The 21835-nt window shown below is 38.7% G+C and overlaps 4 protein-coding genes across 4 annotated transcripts; 1 reads left to right on the forward strand and 3 right to left on the reverse strand.

The window, feature by feature from the left end:
* Positions 1–2463: 2463 nt before the first annotated feature.
* On the reverse strand, positions 2464–3051 carry LOC148717767 (uncharacterized). Its single transcript, XM_088742411.1, has one exon. The coding sequence runs from the start codon at positions 3049–3051 to the stop codon at positions 2464–2466; it is 588 nt and encodes a 195-aa protein (XP_088598537.1).
* An 87-nt stretch (positions 3052–3138) lies between these two features.
* LOC148717768 (uncharacterized) lies at positions 3139–4080 on the reverse strand. The gene has a single exon (XM_088742412.1). It carries the CDS (start codon positions 4078–4080, stop codon positions 3139–3141), a length of 942 nt encoding a protein of 313 aa, XP_088598538.1.
* Positions 4081–4418: 338 nt separating this feature from the next.
* On the reverse strand, positions 4419–7427 carry LOC148717769 (uncharacterized). Its single transcript, XM_088742413.1, has 4 exons — positions 7311–7427; positions 6309–7154; positions 5653–6225; positions 4419–5540 (listed from the first exon to the last, which is right to left on the reverse strand). The coding sequence occupies exons 1-4, from the start codon at positions 7425–7427 to the stop codon at positions 4419–4421; spliced, it is 2658 nt and encodes an 885-aa protein (XP_088598539.1).
* Positions 7428–16815: 9388 nt separating this feature from the next.
* On the forward strand, positions 16816–20144 carry LOC148717770 (galanin receptor 2b-like). Its single transcript, XM_088742219.1, has one exon. It carries the CDS (start codon positions 17534–17536, stop codon positions 18545–18547), a length of 1014 nt encoding a protein of 337 aa, XP_088598345.1. The 5' UTR covers positions 16816–17533; the 3' UTR covers positions 18548–20144.
* Positions 20145–21835: the final 1691 nt, after the last annotated feature.

Consider the following 21835-nt stretch of genomic DNA (forward strand, 5'->3'; position numbering starts at 1 on the left):
AAATCAGACCCGAAAAAAAATCCGGCCTGTACGGGATTCGAACCACTGACCTCGGCGATACTAGTGCAGCGCTCTACCAATTGAGCTAACAAGCCAACTGGGAGCAGGCCGTTAAGTTGATTCGTAATAAACCCGTGATGATAAACTTCAGTATTGGTGTTTATTTCCCTTGACTGTCTGTCAGCTGCTTCATTACATTTTCCTGCAATGTGTTGTGCAGAAATCCAGATGTTTTTAGCCATGCACCAACTCCAGATATCTGAAGCCACTTTGTTACATTTTACAGAGTGATTAGTGCCCATGTTATTTATTGCTGTCACTGCTGTTGTATTATCAATTTTCAGTCTGATATGTTTATTATTTAGATTTGTCACAAAAGCTTGAAGTGAAAAGAATGCAGCCATTAACTCAAGGTAGTTGATATGCTCTTCAGCTTGTTGGGGTGTCCAGTGGCTCCCATAAGTCACATCATTGAAAACACCTCCCCACCCAATTTTTGATCCTAATTGTTAAAGATGGAGGGTCATGATTTATGACATTGAATGAGTTCTCAATGTTTTTGATCCACCATTGTAGTTCTGTTTTGGCATCTGTGGAGAGTGACATAAAAGCCTTATAGTTGCCATTATCGTCTTTGATAGCATGTGATTTCTCTTGTTATAGTTGTATGTAATAAAATAGCCCATACATAACTGCAGGGAAACTTGAGACTAGTAGTTCTAGGATACTTGCAACCTCTCTTATACTGTATTTTGACCTCTCTTGCAGTGCTGTGCATGCATTCTTAATTTTTGTTTTTTCTCTATGGTCAGTCTGACAGTCATTGTGACGGAGTTTAACACAATTCCAAGAAAAACAACTTCTTGGGATGGTATCAGACATGATTTTTCAGGGTGGGCACAAAATCTCAGGTTAACAAACAGCTTTAATGTTTCAAGCACAGTAGTTAGACATTCGGTATAAGTATCACCCTGAATGTAATTGTCATCAATATAAGCTGCCAAGATGTGGCCTTGTAACCTAAGACAAGAGTGGACTGGCTTCATGAGCTTCGTAAATTTCCTAGGGCAAAAACATAGCCCATTAGGAAAACAGGTAAACTTGTAGAAGTTTCCTTTCCTGTGAAATTTGAGATATTTTGGTGCTTCTCCGATACTGGCACCGAGTAGTAGGCATCCTTGAGGTCAATAGTGGCCATGAAACAATTTGGTCGCATAAGTTTAATCACAGAACTGAGAGTATCCATTTTGAAATGGTGATAAACAATGCTCTTGTTAAGTGCTTTAAGATTTAAAATCATACAGTGTGATCCATCTTTCTTTTCCCTCGGAAATATGGGGGAAATAAAACCACCAGTTTCGCGGTCAGTTCTGACAATCACGCCTTTGTTTAAAAACTTTTCGATCTCAATCTCAATTAATTGTGACACAGCATCTGAGAAATCTCGAATGGCCGGTGGCCTATGTTGGACTGGCGCGTACTTAACGTCAATGGTTGTACCAGTTATCATATCTAAAATTTCACCATCAGATGTAATGGTTCTCCAGTTGGAAAGGAAACTAGTAAGGTTACCTGCTTTAAAGCATTTCAAACTTTGCTCTAAGCCTGTAATGATAACTGGTAATAGGGTTTAAAATTTACTTACATCATGAATAACTGTTTGTAATGTGGAAGTTTGGTTCACTTGGAGTCCTCTCTCTTCTGGTTTGAGGCCCATGGTTTCTTTTTGAACGTGTTGTAGCTCTTGCGATGCCTTAAAAAGGTGTAGTCGCTAATTTCACACTTTATTTCTTAGCTCACAATCGAGATAAATTTTATGATTCGAATGTATGAGCCTTTGGAATCCGCAAAACGCTAACTGAAAACTTCAACAACCAACATGTCTGACTCAAAAAAAAAAAACGTTCCACGTGTTTTCTCCTCTCTCGCTATGCCTTATGGGAGGCACAGGCCTCCCAACACTAAAAGCAACAAATTCCCCCTTTTTTTGTAATGTTCAACAAAAAGGTAACAACATTCCGCCCCCCACGAATGCTCATGTTTAAGGGCCAGTTCATAGTGAATCGTTTTGTCTCTTAGACTTTCAGTTTACTAAGCTTCTCCAGAGTCTGATTCTTCCAGCAAACAAATCTTGGTGATTGGCCTTCGGTGTGTTGACCCTTTGGTCCTCACTTCTACACTCCTAATCAGTCCGTCGGGTCCAGGAAACACATTGCTTACTAGTCCGAGTGGCCACTGATGTCATGGGACGTTATCATCAGCAATAAGGACTAACTCTCCAATTTTCAAGTTCCTTTTGGGCTTTGTGCCACTTCTGGCGTTCTTGTAGTGAGGGGATGTACTCCCTGAGCCAACGCCTCCAATAATGGTTAGCCAGTAGCTGTGCCTGGCGCAATCGCTCTCGACTAAACTTGTCACTGTCATCAACCACTTCTGGAGGTAGGTTCACTGTGGGACGAATGTTTAAGAAATGGCTGGGTGTGAGAGGCTCAAGCCTGATGAATTTCTTGTCAATGGTCTGGAGTTAGCAACTCGTTCAGCTTCCGTAAACACTGTTTGGAGTACTTCTTCGTTGATAAGGTCTTTTCCAAAAATAGCCTTCAGGCTCCTCTTTACAGTTTTCACAAGTCTTTCCCAAACTCCAGACATGTGTGATGCCCCTGGAGGGTGAAACACCCACTTACAGCCACGCTGTGACAACTCTCTACCCACTTTCTCATTGTCTATTTTATCAATAGCCTCTTTAATCTCCCGATCAGCCCCAACAAAGTTCGATCCATTATCGGAGCGAAGCTCCTTCCCATGTCCCCTTCGATTTAGAAATCTCATCAGCAGCAAGATGAAGTAATCTGTTTCCAGGGACCTGGCAACCTCGAGATGCACGGCTCGAGAATTCATACATACAAAGATGACGCCCCATCGCTTCTCTGCAACTTTTCCTCTTCCTCTCTTCACGTAAAAGGGGCCAAAATAGTCAACACCGGAAAAAGTAAACGGTGGTTCATAGGGGGTCAGCCTAATCTTTGGTAATTCTGCCATTTCTTGAGTCATCTTAGGTGCCATTCGTTTCTTGCAGGATATGCACCTCCCAGTAGTCTCCCTCACCGCTGCTCTTCCTCTAACCACCCAGAATTGTTCTCAAAGAAGGGAAAGTACTTGGTCAACTCCACAATGTCCATTTTTCTCGTGTAAATAGCGTATCAGGATCGTGGTGACTTGATGATTTTTCGACAGGATCATAGGGTTCATAGCATCAGGAGATACGGGTGCTCTCGAAATTCTACCTCCGACTCTCAATACACCATCATTCATGATTGTTAGTTTAAGCTTCACAATATGGCTTGACGCCTTCACTTGTCTCCCAGCTTTGAGATCCTTTATCTCTTGCGGGAAGACGCTCTTCTGCACCAACTTGACAACTTCTCTTTTAGATTTCTCAATTTCTTCTTGACTGATACGTCGTGTGACTTCGCATGTGTTTGTCTCTTCTTTCTTTTTTTTTGAGGACCACTTGATCCACTGTAGAAAGTTCAGTAACCAGGCAAATGTGCGAAGAAGAGCAATCCAGCTAGAGAATCGGGTCAGAAGGCAGTTTAAAGATGCTGTTGGGTTTACCGTGGTCACGTACACTTCTTTCTTTATTTCAAGCTTCTCTACTGCGATGTTCTCAAACTTGGTTTCTGGCCAGTGATCCTCACTACTATACAGGAAGGGTGGGCCTTTTAGCCAGCGCTCGTTCTTAAGAAATTCATTCATTCCAAGGCCTCGACTGACATTATCAGCGGGGTTGAGTTTGCCGGGACAATCTCTCCACTGGTGTGGTGATGTAAGGTCCCTAATCTCTCCAACTCGATTGGCCACATAAGTTTGAAATCGCTTGTTCTCGTTGTGAATATAGTTTAAAACGATCATGGAGTCGGTCCAAGAAAGCACTTGTTCAAACTCAGAGTTCAATTCGTTTCTCACTGCAAGATCAACACGTGCTGCCAAAAGAGCTTCCTGTAGCTCAAGACGGGGAATACTGACAGTTTTGATTGGGGCGTTCCTCGACTTTCCAATAACAAATATATTAATGCACATTCTACAGTTCCATCGGAGTATGTAACTCGGAGGTATGTGGCGGTACCATATCCAACTTCGGACGCGTCGCAAAAGTGATGAAGCTGTAAGGTAGCTCCTTCATGGTCTACCCGACTAAAGTAACATTTGGGGACATTCACATTTGCCAGAACGGGTAGGTCATTTTTCCACTGTAGCCATCTTTGGAGGAGCTCTCCTTCGAGAGTTTGATCCCACGCCCTTTTTAACCTCCACAGTTCTTGCATGATTTACTTCGCAGGCAACATTACGGGCGCAGCGAGGTTCAGTGGGTCGAAGACGGAGCAGATTGTCGATAGAACTCCCCTCATGGTGTTATCTTATTCAAACTCTAAGACCTTGAAACCAAACGTGTCCGACTCTATGTGCCACCCTACCCCCCGTGCTCTGTGGACGGGTAATTCATCAAGATTGACATCCAGAGACGGGTCAGCTCTCTTTCCCAGAGGTATAGAAGCCCAGAACTTGCGGTTGTTGCAAACAAATTTCGTCAAGTTAAATCCGCCCTTAGCACAAAGTTTAATCAAATTTTCCATCAACGCAATTGCACTTTCCGGTGTTGGTACTGATTTCAAGAGGTCATCAACATAGAAGTTGTTTCTAAGAGTGTCTATCGTAATCGGGTCAAAACTTCCTTCATTGTCATCAGCAGTTCTCAACAGGGCAGAGTTAGCTGAGCAGGGTGAGTCGGCTGCTCCGAATATGTGTACTGTCATCGCGTACTCTTGCGGTGTTTCGGCTATGCCTTCTCTCCACCACAGAAATCTTAGTGAGTCTTGGTCTTCTGGGCGCACTTTCGCCTGGTGGAACATGCTTTCAATGTCCCCAACCAGAGCCACATTCTCCTCACGAAATCTCAACAAGACTCCAATTAAATTGTTCGTGTAATCAGGCCCCTGTAATAGATTCTTATTCAAAGACGTTCCTTGGTGTTCTACGGCAGCATCAAAGACTATCCTTACTATGTTGGGCTTGCTGCTGTTAGTGGCTGCAAAGTGAGGTAGATACCACGTTCTGGGACCAGATTTGGAAGCTTCCTTATCTGATAGCTTACGAGCATATCCCTTCGCTATGTAATCCTCCATAGTAGCACGATATTTCTCCTCAAGACTGGGATCTCTATGGAACTTTCGTCTCAAACTCTGCAATCTCATTTCTGCATCCCTTCGGTTATTCGGTAGCTGAACATCATCTCTTCTCCACAACAGCCCCGTCTCGTAGTGATCTTCGTCATTTAATCTTGTTGTCTTATTCAGGATGTCCACTGCTCTCATATCATCTCTGCACAAGATAAGGTATCGGCGTTTACAATCTGGGTCCCTTTCCGTTTCAGCCTTCAAAGTGTTCTTTGTTCCAAACCCTTCCACTTTCCAAAACTTCTCTACTTGGTCATGTAAATTCTTTTCACATGTGACAAAGTTTACTGAAATGTCCCTATGTTTCTGTGAGCCATGAATCGTTCGAGTTATGACCCAACCCGGTGGGCCACGCGGAGCTTAAAATTGGCTATCAGGCTTATTTTACTTTCGAACTTCAAAAAATTCATGTGCTAACATCCTTTCCGATTAGTACGGCCACCTTTCTCAGCTTCACGTCAGGTATTTCAATGTCCGCTAGGCGTGGGTGTGATTTCCTGTCAATATCTTCTGGAAGGCACTTCTCTGCGATATTGAACTTCTCTGATACAAGGCCTTCTTCCACAGTAATGACCTTTCCTTCTCCACTAGCGGATTGCAACTGGAATTCTACAACTTCAAACTCTTCATCTTCTTGTTGCAAAAGGGTGTTAACAGACACCACTTCCTTCCGACCTTTCAGGCCTAGTTCATTAGCAACATCGTAACTAATCATGGTTCCACGTGAGCCATTGTCTAGCAATCCATACGTGGTGATGGACTTGCCATCGGACGATGAGATCTTCACTGTTATCACATGGAGAAGTATGGTCTTCTTCTTGGTCGGTACTATTGCGGTTGCGTACTGCACTGTACTCCTAGGTTCAGTAGTGCTCGGGTGCTCACCATTCCTTGGATTTGGCTGATTCTCCGCAGGTTGTTGTTCCCGTTCATGGGTTTGGTTGCCTCGGTGAGAGTCTCCATTGTCTCTTCTTGGAGGGTTGTGAAGAACCTGTGATGTCGTTTATCACTTCTACACGGACAGAACCTTTGAGATTCACACCTGTCTCTACGATGTCCTGGCCTCATACAAACATGACACAACCTATGGTGTTTCACAATATCCCAGCGGGTTTGCAGATCTTTGTTCTGGAAGTCGAAGCATGAGGCTAGTTCATGTGCACCAGAGCAACACAAACAGCTCTGTACTCCGAGTAAGGGCTTACTCTGTCCATTACCTGTTCCTGGCCTTCCAGATGAGTCTTTCGCAGAGAAATCAGTAGCAAAGGATGAGGTCTGCGTTGGAATCGGAGGGACTTTACTTCTCTTGGGCAGTTTTTTGTTTGCTCTTGTCTCCATGGTTGACATGGCGACTACACCTGCAAATCCTGGGTCATTCTTAATTGCAGCCTGTCGTTTGACAAACTTGGCTAGATCTTCTAGGCCTGGATTCTGTCCCTTTTCTCTGCTGGAATACGATACGTCAGCCCACTTGTTGATCAAGTAGTCGGGCAGTCGTCCCGCGATGAGCTTCATATTTGCAGTTGTGCTTGCCTCGCGTTCATAGTCCCCCTGTAATCTTTTGGTAGCACACTGGAGCTGTTCGGCAAAGTTACCTAGACCTTTAAAATCTCTATTTCCCAGTTTCGGTCCCACTGTCAGCTTTTCGACACAGGCAGCCGCAACTGTAGCTGGTTGACCATAGCGATCTTCTAAATTCGCAACAATATCTTCATATGAACACCCTGCAGATCTTGCTACAACATCATATGCTTCACCTGTCACAAACTTCGGTAGAAATTCGATTTTCTGCGCATCAGATAATAAACCCTCTTCCAAGTTGTCTCGAATCCTTTTTCTAAAGACTGGAAAGTCTGCGGCACTTCCACTAAATTTTACTGGGTGCATCGCCTGAAGCGTGGTGACTCTCAACAAAACTGCCTGAATTGAATTTGTGTCTGAGTGTTAAATAAATTCGGGGGCTTTGGGGTTCAGTGGCTTAGTCTCTTGCTGACAGTTCGCAACCCAATTGGCTGTCTGTTCTTGTTTCGGTAGATGAGGTTGAAAAGAGAATCTGGGTTCATCTTCATTTCTTACAACCGAGCTCTCTTCATCAGATGCACTGTCATAATCCTCTAAAGCCAGCAAATTAACCTCCTTTTCTTCTAACTGAGCTTTAAATCCGACCTCTTTAGCAATTTTTGGTTTTTGCATTTCGATATCAATTTTTTAGGGTAGTCCTGAGAAAGAATATTGTCGGTGGTGATGAATGACGTTCCGACAACCTGTGCGGATGTCATCAACGGCAGAGTCTGATGATGACTTCCGCACAAGTTATCGAAACGTCAGTTAACAAGGCAAGCGACGATGAAACAACTGAATACATAAATACGGAAATGAAAGAAGCCGGAAATTCTTAAGTTGGTGTAGACGGGAACATGATAAAATTTACTTACGGGTTTTCATATCGCTTGATACACTAATCCAGAGGTCTCAATAAAAGCCAGTTATCGGCGGTCTCTCGCCATCTTTTGAGCTTGTGAGCAGGGTTTTACCTTTGGGTTTGGATTCACGGTCCAGTGGGCTATTACGTCATCTACAGCTGCTCATGAAAAAAGTTATTTAACCCCTGCTGATCGCAGCTAGATGTCTAACTTGGTCTTTACCAATGAACTACTGAGCAAAGAATAATTATCTTAAGAATGCTTTCAGGCTGAAGACACTCTAATAAGTCTCAGTCCCAAAATTGTTCAAAAATAATATTGAGGACCCCGCTGGTATTAAAGATAACTTGACATAATTATAGCGGTCATAGAAACCTTTCTATTTCATGCCGGAAAACAGTAGTGCTCGCGTTTTAATTAAAGGGATCCTCCACTGTTTTCGAAAATATCGCTTGAAATGCTCTTTAAGTGTCCAAAATTAGATCTTTCGGACAGAAAAATGCTCTCTCCCCTTAGATTTTTTTGTTTTGGCCTCTCAAAGGAGGCCTTCATGACCAGTTCGAACGTCCCGCGATCGCCATTTTGATCGCAGGGCTCTCTGGGGTGATGCCGGTTAATATTCTTAAAATCATTAGAAATGTTGTATCTGCCCCATTAGCAAACTTATTTAATACTTCTATTTCATCTGGAGTAGTACCAGAGAAATTTAAAGTTGCAAATGTCGTCCCTGTTTACAAAAAAGATTCACAAACTAATGTCAGTAATTATCGCCCTATCTCTTTACTTTCTATATTTAATAAAATCTTAGAGAAACTTATATCTAATAGGCTATTAAAATTTCTAGAAAAAGAAAATATATTTTTTAAGGGACAATTTGGTTTCCGTCTTCAACATTCAATTGATTACGCTATTCTTAGCATAATTGATAAAGTACAAAAGGCAGTTGATGAGGGTAATCTCTCTTGTGGGTTATTTTTGGCTTTCAGCAAGGCATTTGATACAGTAGATCATGACATTCTAATTGATAAACTTGAATACTACGGAATAAGAGGCATCGCTAAGGACTGGTTTACTTCATATCATAAAAACCGTAAGCAAATGGTTTTAGTAAATGGTGCAACATCTGACCTTGTCTCTGTTCCTTGTGGGATTCCTCAAGGATCAGTACGGGGTCCAGTTTTATTTCTATTATATATTAATGACTTTCATGAATGTTCAAGCCTCCTTGATTTCCACTTATTTGCTGATGATGCTAATTTGTTTTATAGACACAAAGATATTGCAACCTTAAGACAGCACATTAACACTGAGTTGAGAAATGTAAATAGATGGCGTTGCTCTAATAAGCTGTCACTAAATATTGAAAAATCAAGTTATGTCATATTTCATCCCTCTCAAAAAAAGATATCTGATGATTTCAATTTGGTGATAAATGATGTTTGTCTTAAGAAGGAGAGATCTATTAAATATCTTGGTGTCTTCATAGATTCAAATTTATCATGGAAACCGCATATTGAGTATATCTCAAAAAATCTGAAGAGGAGCCTCGGAATATTAAGTAAAATCCGTTACTATGTTCATATTATTACCTTAACTGGCCTATACTATGCACTGATCTATCCTTTTTTGATATATGGTATAATTGCCTGGGGAAACACGTATTCAACTACCCTAAAACCTCTTTATGCTTTACAGAAAAAAGCATTGCGCCTCATGACATTTTCACAATTTGATGTGCACTCAAGTCCCCTGTTCAAAACCTTAAATATTATAAAACTACATGATCTTGTATCATATCAGATTGCAATATTTATGTATAGGTTTAAGAATAGATTATTACCTCTTGCGTTCAATAATTTTTTTACTGAGGTCAGTGAAGTTCATCATTATAATACAAGATCTGCTGCAAAACAGTCTTATTACCTCCCTAAAGTAAGAACTAACTATGGTAAATTTCACATAAGATTTCAGGCGCCCGTGATATGGAATGCAATAAATGAACAAGTCAAAACTGGTTCTCTTTCAAGATTTAAATTAAGTCTAAAGGAACAATATCTTTCAGTATATTGATGACATTGAATTAAAATATTGCTTTCTACACATAGCTATTTTAATTATTATACATCCTCGATAGATTACTTTACACATAGCTTAATGTTTTTATTGCTGTAATTATCATTATCATCTTTGTATGTTGATGTTGTAAGTGTGTACGTGTATGTGCGTGTGTGTGTGTATGTGCGTGTGTGTGTGTGTGTGTGTGTGTGTGTGTGTGTGTTTAGGTCTTACCTCCGCTGTAAATATTTAATTTACACTATTTAAACCAGCTCTCTGGTGTTTTTAGCTACTTAGTTATTTCAGGGAGCTGGTAACCCTTAAACAAGCTTATCAAGTCAGTTTTTACAAATGACTGTAATTCCTAAATTATGGGGTAATAAAGTTGCTGTTGTTGTTGTTGTTGTGATGACGTAAAATGGTTGTTCGAATCCCTTGCCCTCGGTAAAATTGGTAGCAAAATGCCTCATTGCGTTGCTTTTAAGTGTAGTATTCAAGCTAAAAACAGGAAAAACGATCCCAAAATTCGTTTCCACAATTTTTTCCGAATGATGCAGCGATTCGACGAGCTTGGATTCATGCTGTTGGAAGGACATCCTTGCCCAAAGACTCACGTCTGTGTTCGAAGCACTTCGAACAGCATTGTTTTGAAGAGTCTTACCCCTTTCCTGTTTTTCCTTGACCCTGCTTTTTTCCAGGAAACGGCAGAAATACTATTGTTTAGATACACTAGTTTATTAATAAGAGGTGTTATAAACTAACAGTTCTTTACAAACGCGTCATTATGAAAAATTACAGCCAAATTCGTGCGTTTAGTTCGTTTTGTAAATGACATTCCAAAAAATTAACCAACAGTCAAATGACCTGAATTTAACCGTAAACCGTCAAAAAGGCTTATTTTTAACCGTCAACGTGACCCCTCCCCATCGAGACCCTCTACTAATTGGCTTATAGCAATAGAATCTGTTTTGAATTTGCAAATCAAATTAATCTTGCTAAAAATATGATTCTAAGTCAGTTAAATCCCTTTGCAATGCCTTGAGACAAAAAAAAATCATTCGAGAACACATCGAAGGAAATATTTCTTTTTAATAAACCAAGCACCATAATTTTTATTGGTCAGCATGAAAACAAGGCTCTACCTAAAACAAGGCTTGAGAGCTTATTCAGTCAATTATAATAGTGACACATTTAGGAGGCGCCGTGGTCCAGTGGTTAGGGTGCTGGACCCTAACCACAAGTTCATCAGTTAAATTACTGTCAAGTGTTACCCTCCTTAAATAAAGTTGTTGTTATTATTATTATTATTATTATTATTATTATTATTATTATTATTATTATTATCATTATTAGGGTCCTCCACCTTCTACTTGCTGGATTTGTTCTCGGTGCCCCGAGTTCAACTACTCGGCTGCGCTCTGTAAATAGCGTACTGGTCTGCCTCCTGCCAGTGGGGATTTTCATGCAGTTTAGGTTTACTTAAAACCTTTGTTTGATTTATTTGAGGACCACAAGTTCATCAGTTAAGTTACTGTCAAGTGTTACCCTCGTTAAATAAAGTTGTTATTATTATTATTATTATTATTATTATTATTATTATTATCATTATTATATGATGACTTTTCCCGAGAGGTAGGAGTTTTATCAAGGGAGTGCATTTTTATCGACTGCCTACTTTACATGGCATTTAAACGCTGATCATTCATGGATGCGAAAAGGTTTCTAGCTTTAGATAACGTACATAAAATCGTCTCTAAAATACAGTCAGCCTAAAACCAGAACTTTAGGGTCAACGAAATGGAAGTGTTTGGGTTCGAAAAGTGACATACTTAATTTCTACACAGCTGTTTACTATAACTAGAATTTACAAGGTTTTTCCTTCCGAGGAAATTCAATTTTCAATTTTCTTGATGAGTGAAGTCCGCAATTTATAGGAAACCTAGGAGTGTCAAATTGGTTTAAACTTTGTTGTACAAAATGGAGGGACTGGTGTAATAATCTAGTATCATTATTTGGAGACGAATATCACTTTATTGAAAAATATCAATCATAAAATCGAACATACCATCATAAAAAATCGTGGACTAAAAAAGAAGAAAATCCAGTGGATCAGTTTAACCACAGAATAGCTTACTGTAAATATATTACAATTCTGACCTCCGTTTAAATTTTAATCTAAAACATCAACTGTCCGAGGACAGTGATATTTTTGTCTTTTCCACGTAACAGTAATACTGCCATCAAACAAATGAACAGTTAGATTGCAATATTTTTTCTAGAGTGAGTATCTAATATCTAAGTGATTGTAGTGGTAAGAGGACTGAGTGCAGACCAATTTAGTCTGTTATCAGATAAGTAAGTTACAAAATCAGACGACCACAAAGTTCTGTTACCAGTTTATCAAAACTGTAACAAAATTCGAGAAAACAAATTCACCATTGTTTCTACAAAAAGTTTTGTATGATGCATTTTTAAAAGATTTACATTGTAAACTCACTGACTTGAACCTTGCTTGGAGTGATATTACAGACCAAGATGTATCACTCCTGTGTGATGCATTGAAATATGAAATATCAACTCAACAGACTGTCTTCTCTTTTTTTTATGCAAGTTCTCTAAAACTTTGTGACGAGAGCTTTTTTTTTAATGATACCACCAGCCCTGCCTATGACTATCTGTACAGAAACTTTCGCAGTAGGGTTTACCTATTCAAAATGAAAATGCAAGTTTCCTTTCTGGTCAATCTAAAAGACATTGCAATTTCCTACCAGGAGCTCTTGAAGATAACATGCTTTGGTTAGCACTCTTAATTACTTAGTAACAGATGACTCTTTTACAAATTATTTCGTATTAAAATTCTAAAAGGTCCCTGAATAGCACCAAAATGTTTTTCTCGTAGATACCATTTACGATACAAATATTTCTTTTCCCGGGGAAAAGTTTCGACTGAATTTTTTTTTGGTAATTCTGCATCAAAACCAATCTAATATATTCTATCCATCTTTTAACTCAAGGAGGAATTAATGTAATGCTACTAATATTTCTTCCAGTGAGAGAGATGTTTCCCAACAAAACAATGATGTGCGTCACGCACTCGGTGTCATTATCTGACTGATGAAGTGTAATTTAGGTATTTGGCTCCTTATTCTTCTTATCCGAGCTCAGTTCTGTACCTTCTCTACAGCAATAACAATTTTATGAGTTGGCTTTCAAAGCATTAATAGATATGCAACTATGAGGAATTTCGACTTCATTATAAGCAAAGTGCTTCTCTGATTGTCTGCTTAACCGCTTGTCTCACTTCACTTATCTTCCAGCGGTAAAGAAAGGGGTTTAATGTCGAGTTGAAGTAAACTAGAATAGCTGCTGTTCCCCATATGACGACTAAGCGCGACGAATAACCGATCACAAATTGCAGTATAATATATGGCGCGTAACAAACAACTAGTACTAACTGTACCCACAAAGCACTGTAAATTACCTTCCTGTATCGTGCCATGTTGAGTGCATCTAGCTGGCTTGGCTGTTGTTGAACATGATCTTGAACTTGAGCTTGATGATGACTGAGAGTGTGGAAAATCTTCGTGCACGAGCCGATTGAGATTAATAAGCAAGATGACATCAAGACACGGCCAAACCAAAATATTATCCGATAATGTAGCATGAAGCATAAAGCAAGGATACTGGATACAGCACAAAAAGTACCAACTACGATGATGTGTTTACGCTTCAAAGTTACAGTTTGTTTGTATCTTAGCCCAAACAACAAGGCGAGAAGTCTGTCCACGATTATGGCTGTCAATGTTGACAAAGAAACTAAACATAACGTGCAAAGGCTGATAGTTTCTAAAGAAACTGTTTGGGGCTGCGTCGGTGGGGGAAACGAAATAGTGTGAATATATCAACAAAGTTGAAATGGTAAATTTGCCACCGTTACGATTATAAAAGCTGACGTTTCAAGCGTTAGCCCTTCGTCGAAGCGTGTAGCTTGTTAGTACGACTGCTTTATGTATGTATCGACAGAGATTCCAGTGCTCGTGAACTAAAGACATCCAATATGACGCAGCCCCAAACAGTTTCTTTCGAAACTATCAGCCTTTATTCATGTTTATCTAAGTTTAGTTTTCTTTGCATTTGTCTGCTTTTCTTTATGCTGTTTTGTTTGCTGTTTGTTTTGTTTGTTTTGCCTTTTTCATCTTAAGCAGATCTGGGTATAGCGTTCCTACAATTAATGCTTATGTGCAGTTACATAAAAATCAATTCTATTTCCTTTTTGTCGTACTCAAGCATTTAATCTTATTTTCTTGCTATTCACGGTTTAAATTTTAACCACTGGACATAGAGTTTCTAAGAATAGGCATTAAAGTTTCTTGCTGAGAGTAGAATCCCCTTGTGTGTTGCAAAGCATGCGAATCAATCAGCAGTCAGTTGAAACTAGATGCAAAGACCATAGCATAGATGAACTTCGTCTTTACTGAATCCGCATTGTACGATTAGATCATAATTTTGCAATGAAATCACTTATCTGAAACATCGAACTAATTAGTGGACGAGTAGTTCATGAACAGTCTGAATATTCAATTGAACTGATGAATGTACTAACTGATACTGTTTAGATGATTGGGCCGCCTACCCTGATCAAAGAATGAGACCAATATTATTCATAAGTAATGCCATTTTTTCGCAAAATTAATCGAGGAGCATTGAATAACTAACAAGAAATTATATTAGAGTGATAGAATAAGAAACCGCTTTTTCTAGCATACAATCCTTGTTTACGATTAGGGGTATCAGTTTCAGTCTGCTTTTGACACCTCAGTTAGCTGATATACTGTAAAGGTCACGGTATGTAAATTAAATAGGCCTTATAGAAACGAAGAGGTTGCTGAAAACCCACCAGCGGCTATTCTTTGGCTACATTTACAATAAAACTTACTTCTAGAACATATTAGCCATTTGGTTTAGATTATTTAAAATCATACTGCTTGGAGGGAATCATAATGGGCTCTTATTAAAATCAAAATTGAAATCGATTCTAGCTGATTACTAGCCCTGAGAATTCCCATCACAATTCATCAGTCTAGCGACCGGCGAGTTGTTTGCGAATCAAAACTGCGACGCCTTAAAAATCTGTTGATATGGACCCAACCAATAACTCGTATCAATTTATCCGATTTCTCCTTCTCTGCACTTGCGAAATTTATTGCCGGTCATGGAATAAAGGCCGTGAAATACGCCTACTTTACCGGTTGCATGAAGATTTCTAAGTCGAACAATAGTTTCAGCAATTATGTTTTCCTCACGGGTAAATAAAACTTTTAATTAATAACTATGCCGGTTTTATTTACTAGGCTCTTTAAGACCTCAATATGTTTGTATTTTTTCAACTATTAGTGATGTTAGATTTACGTTTGATTATTTGTTTCACGCCCTTGTATTTCAGTCTCTTCATGAAACTATCTGTAGAACGCCGAAAAGCCAGAGTAACTTTCTTTCAATGAGACGATCCCTGCCACGTCTTAATATAAAGTTGAATAAGGACCTGAGTTACCCATTGATTCTTACGGTGATAAGATTACAGTTAAAAAGGATCAAAGCGATGTCCTTACTGACAAATTTCCAATAGTCACAAGGTACATTATTCAATGGAGGAGGTCATTACTGAAACATCGAAGGGTCGTTAAAAAGGCAACTCCTTATTCTAGCTTCCTTTGAATGTCACTCAAAAACGAGTTCGGTGGCTCCCGTTTCAGATAATTTTCATTGCAATCAGCACATCAAGATAAATAAACATATCTGCAATCTTTTTCTGAACGCTAAGGGACTCCATCTGTCAGAAAATAACTTATCAGAATAAATAGAACCTACAAAGAACACCAATACACTGTGCTTTGAGTTAAATTTCTCTTATCTTATCATGTGTTTTCCTCGAGAGATAGCATGTTTCACATACATTAAAAAAACGCACTTGTTTATGAGAAGTTACCTGATAAACTATTGACGCTGTTCTTCAGGAGCATGTGAATTAAATTGTTAACTCGACTGAAGCACTGAGTTACTGTATTTCTTTTTTATTCCAAGCTTTCGCCGATCTACGGCATGACAGTTCCCCCTTAAACTTGTATTGGTAGAAAGAAGGACAGAGGTCATCAGTTTTTTTATTTGTTAATTTTTTTCGTAAATCAGCAAACAAGAAAGTAGATACTTAATTTACTTCATAATTCTCCCAATTCGAGAACCCAAGGAATAACACGGGTGCAACAGTACTAACGGTTCAAAATTTGTGGTTGGGTAAATAGCCAACGTGTTGAGTTTTACTGATTTGTAGTGGACAGTTTCACAGTCGCACTTGATATTTGATTTCCACACGCAGTCCTGGGCCTGGCTCATTAGTCGATGGGTCGCAACTAATTGTTTAGTTGCATGGGAGAGGAGGCAGGTTTTTAGACAATGTAGTCAGTTTCGGTTTGATCTGAAGTCAACAGAGGGACTGGTTGGTAGTTATACGGAACTGTCTTTCATTATTGGCAGCTAAGTTCATACTATGCTAAAGTACTACCGGCAGGCTGAGACCTGGTACTTACAGGTGTTTGTGTATCCGAAGCCCCGGGCCGGGGCTTGGAGTTTAATATAAAGTGCAGTTTGGGTCTGTATAGCAGCAGACATGTCACGAATTTAAGAAAATATACGATATTTTTTAAAAAACACTGTTTCGGCAGTTCTTCTCAGTGTCATCTTCAGTTCTAATTTATACAAAGTACAAAGTTGAATCTAAAGTGCGTAACAAGATGCTCATGGGTCAAAACAACACTAGAAAAAAAAAACAATATTAATGTATAGAATTTCAAGGAAAGTTTTAAATCAACATGATAGAGATGATGATTAAGTATAGGTTGCTCCCACTGAATGTGAATAGCTTCTTAGATTTTAAGTTGGAGAGTTGTGAAAGCGTGATCTAAGATGCTGAAACACTCTTCAGAACTTAGACCGGTCCGCTTCTAGTTGAGTTTGCTGTCCCCAAGCATATCTACTGGAGAATCCTGTTACAAATGCTCTCTAAATTTCTTTTTGGTTTCCTGTCTGGTATTCTTAACCTCTGGTGAACCAGTCCAATGGTAGGTACGATGTTTAGTTGACAGAAGACTTTCGGATTCTCGTGGTGAGTCGATTTTTGACATATAGTGGTGTTCAAGACTCAGCATTTTTGCCGTTCGTCTTCTAAGTTTCATTAACGTAATCGAAGACAGATGTTTATTTATTCAATCAGGAGTATCATGTTCATTTTTCGATGCACGCAAGCCTCTACTCTTACGAGGGAATTAGTCACGACTTCAATTAAAAAAAAAAAATAAGAACATCGTGATTTAATTTTTCGACCCTGAAGTTACTTTATCTCTAATTTTCTAAACATCGTATGGGACGCATTGCGATTCATTAAAGCCGAAGATCTGTAATAGCTTTTTAATTTATTTATTGAACTTCTGCTGTCAAAAATGATGGCAAATAAGAAAGTGAACATCCTGTGCAAATGCATTTTGAAATTACTTTTTATTTGAATTAATTGCGGCACTGTTATGAAAACCTTTTCCTTAAATCAAATGCTTATTTTTTACTGCTGTTCGATGCTTGTTATAAGTTATTGACTGTTTGTTCCGCTTTCAGAAGTGAGCTGATCACGAAACTGTTCAAAAAAGCTGGCTACACTCTCGTTGTTAAAATGCGTGGGTTTTTAAACCAGTCTTGATGTGAAGCTCCAAGCTTACGCTACTGGGGCCTTAGGGTTTTTTTTTTCGTTCACGCACAAAAAAAAAAAAAAAAAAAATGAATCAAACTTTTCTCAACTTGACGAAAATCGCCAAAGCTAAATATCGCGAAGATCTTGCTACCTTTTGGATTCCTTACATGACTTTGTTTACCAGCGGTGCAGTTCTTAACGTCATGGTGGTGTATGTCTTGCTTCGAAGTGGAAAAATACGACAAAATATTTCTAGCTTCCTGGTTTTCCACTTGTCTGTTACTCATTTATTATTTCACATAACGATTCCAATGGTTTGGAAAATTCATGGAAACAGTGGAACCTCTGTATCTTGTAAGGTTCTGGTGAGCCTCGATCTCGCATGTGCTGCGGCAATTTTTAACAGTTTGTTCGCGATTGCCTGGGATAGGTACAGAAACATCATGCAACCTTTCAAGAGTTTGGCTCCAAGAAGTGCTAAGGTCTACTTGATACTCACTGCTGCCATTTGGATCTATGCTTTGATAACGTCACTACCTTTCATGTTCAGCGCGAGGACATACACTCAAGTATTTTGCCCGAAAGGAACCAGTCCGCTTAATGGAACATGCAGAAAAATAATTTTCTGTCACATGCCTGCAGATTGGAAAACAAAGCTGTCAAGAACGATTTACTTCATGCTGGCATTCGTTATTCCTTTCCTCTACATGTTCTTCGCCTATACAAAAATTGCTTTTAATTTGTGGAAAAGAAGCAAAAACGGTAAAATTCACGTTGCTGTTGCTAAACGAAAAGTAAAGTCTACTCGCTTGATGATCATTGCTGTTTGCGGCTTCGTGTTTTGTTGGGGACCAAAGTTCTTTGTAGATTTGCTCGCGGTGTATGGAGGTTTCAATGAAGAGTTTGTGGCATTACAAATTATAAGTTACTTAGCGCAAATGTCAAGTTCATCGATAAACCCTGTCATTTACGCATTTTTCTGCCAAGAATTTCGAGAAAACCTGCGAAGATACTGTTGTTGCTGTTGTCGCCCGGGTCGAATACTTTTTAGCAAGCGTAACCGACTTACCTCTGCAAATCGAGTGGAGTCCATCATGTGAAGTGGACAGTCTGCAAACACAAGCGAACCAGGCAAAAAAACCTACCCTATCAAATTATTTATTTAGGGATCTACCACAACATAGAGTATGGATTTGAAGGATAAGGTATATAGAGATAAATCAAAATCTGTTCCAAACAGAATCTGAACTTGCGCTGGAGAGGAGATAATTTTATGATCATTTCAATAATTTTATTGCTCACGAAAGGGGTAATCAGATTAAAAAAATATATTTATAAGTAACAGGAAAAATTTAAAGAAGCATAGTAAATAAGAATTGAAGCCTTGAGGCTAAAAGAGCCATGAGATTCTGAAGTTTGCTCCTATTTATTAATAGTCAGTTCTTATTCTTATTAAAAAAGAAAAGACAAGTCAAGTAAGAGAGAAAGAAAACAAACTCAATACATAATTAAGCGAGACAGGTACCAGAATTTATATGCTAGTAACTTATGATGTTGTTTTGAAAGCAAATAACGTTTCAATTTTTTGACAAAATCGGACGTCCTTCAATTAATGAGGACTATCATCCCAGAGATTTACGACCTGATATAAACGCATTTGTTTGCTTATGCAGGCAAAGGTACTTTCAAAATTGCTTTATTAAGAAACGATTTTGCAAAATCGTTTTCAAAACAAGGAAAAAGAGAAAAGGAAATGAAATACTGTATAAACATTATTGAGTTCTATTACGACTGTTTTAAATTGTACTCTTAATTAACAGCCAGGGTGTTTTTATGCTCAAGGTTGTACTGCAACTGCTCCAGTAAGAGAGAGAAAAGTTCTAAGTTGTTAAGAAACGATTCCTCTGTGCTTACGGGTATGTTGGACAGAAAATTGGTTATTATCTAGAAGTTAGCCGATATAACCGAATTCTGAAAAGTTAATCAGCCTTCGTCAAAAACTGAGATTCAGATCTTCTGAATCGGAGCAAAGTCAACCAGGTGTTCTCGCGGAGGATAACTACTCTGTTTTCAATCGACATCTGATAGGAATACGGATTGCTTTAAAATGCCGTAAAGATATCTCTAACTGTAGATTGACTGTTTTATCTTTCCGCTCTTAAAAGTTTATGTGAAGACAGAGAAGATCTCCATGGCAGTGAGTCAAGACACTACAAATATTGTGTTGGTTTTAATTTGCATTGATCAAAAGTTTCATATTTTTTTTAACCATTTTTATGATTTGGTAAAAAAAATTTATTAACTTTATTAACTGTTCCTTTTTACTCTGTTTGATTTAGTCACGTTTCCATAAGTTTTGCACCTGGAAGACTACGCCCTCGTCAACTCTTTTTGGTTTCATATTCAGCATGCATCCCAACTTCTTTTACAACTCTTAAGTGATGCGGTTTTCAAACCTTAGTGTCTATGATGGAGTGAGGAATAATGACCCTCGGGGATTTTATGACCAATTAAAGCAGTTTAAGCCTCTTTGACTAAAGGAGAAAATCTCTCCTAAAATGTAAGTTCCTCTTTGCTCCTTTGTCGTTGTTAGCGATGCTCAAGTTTTGAAGTTCTTTAACAGAACTTACTATCTTTATATAGTTACGACAGAAACTTAATTTAATTCTCCTGAGCAATAAAAGCATAGTTACACAATTCCCCAAATCTAATAACGTTTTAAAAATAGGTAAACAACAAACACAGCTGAACTTTTTCATCAACTGATGATGAAAATGAAATACTTTATTATATTTTAATTTCCAATTAATATAGATATGAGGAAATTAATTTTAGGCGTAATTTACTTTCTGCCAAATTTATTTGGCATGTCCCAGTAGAACAGCTGGTCCAAATATCTTAAACTGAGGTTACATAGCCTCATTTTATATCATATATTATCATATAGCTGGCAGCACCCGCGGGCAAGATGAAGCAAATCCTGTGTTCTGATTGGCTATACGAGTGGGCAAGATGGGCTCATCTTGCCCGCTTTAACCCCAGCACGAAGAAAGGTGCGTGGGACGGATCTTACAACTTTCGTAACTTTCAGAAAATGTCGGCGATGAAGTTACAAAAAAGCGGCAAAAGACAGTCAAAACAACAAGGTTTATTATGCTACGAACACAGCGGCTTTCTTTTCCGGCTCGTGAATTGAATAAACGAGTCATTCTTGATTAATGATAAATCCTTTATTGACCAAACTTGTTCTGTCAAGATGACTGGATATTTGTTCTTTTTTTACGTTTTCGGCCAATATCCAGCCATGTTGACTTCACGCTTGGTCGATAACGCATATGTAATTCGTATTGAAATCCAAAATTTAAACCGGATTTTTTCATGGCATTTATGTAAGCTACACGGAAAAACTGCCCAAAATATGATATAACTGAATAAACCTAACACTGCGTTTTCTACAGGTGTCGATAGAAGAAATGCCAGAAATAAATATCAGCTATCAAGAGTTTAAAAGAAAGGTATAAAATTAATAAAAAAAATGAATTGGATTTTCGCAGAACAAAGGGATACAAAGGACATAAAAGAGAGAGAGAGTAATGAGGCTTCGACTGAAAGTTTCGAGTTTCCACATGTCAGTCAGATATTTCACAAAAAACGCTGAGAAGGGCGGTTTTAAACGGCGCTAAATTTCATTTCAACACTATCGTTCGGACTCGGAGGTAGATATTGACATATTACAATTTAAACTGCGGTGTTATGCAAGGACTTCCAACCTGAGAAAGGGCGTAAAAACACAAGTGAAAAAATACAATAATTTTTCACTTGTGTTTGATATCGCCAATCAGCTGCTGACGTCACTCTGTCACGTTGATAGATGAATGGCAAAGCCTACACCATCCCCAATCCAATATTGTTGGTCGAGATTTTCTCTGATCATGGCTGCTGGAACACTGAAAAACTGGTATGGCTTACAGACAGTGACGTTCAAAATATCCTGCGAGGAAAAGAAATTCAAAATACGAAAAGAAGAACCGAAAATTATGTCCTCAGTGGCGATTTCTGCCGTTTACCTGAAAATATATCTTCTGTGGGTGAGTATCGGCTACCAGTTGAAGATTATCAGAGCGATGAGAACCGCGTAATAAACGAGTGCAGTAAGGCTGAAAAGATGAAAAGCATGAAGAACGTAAAAGAACAAAAACATCAGGCTCTGAATTCCCTTTATTTGCAACATAAGCATAAAATGTAAACGTGGAACTCAGCTAAGTGGCAAGGTAATTCCAAAGACATCTGTTGACGAATGAAAACAAGACGAATTTAAAGCGTGAAAAAAGAGCAATCTTTCCAAGCTTTATGCATGCCGGCCTTACGTCAATTCAAAACGAGAGTTT

This window comes from Stylophora pistillata, chromosome 13, assembly GCF_964205215.1.
Source record: "Stylophora pistillata chromosome 13, jaStyPist1.2, whole genome shotgun sequence".
NCBI classification, from domain to species: Eukaryota; Metazoa; Cnidaria; class Anthozoa; order Scleractinia; family Pocilloporidae; genus Stylophora; species Stylophora pistillata.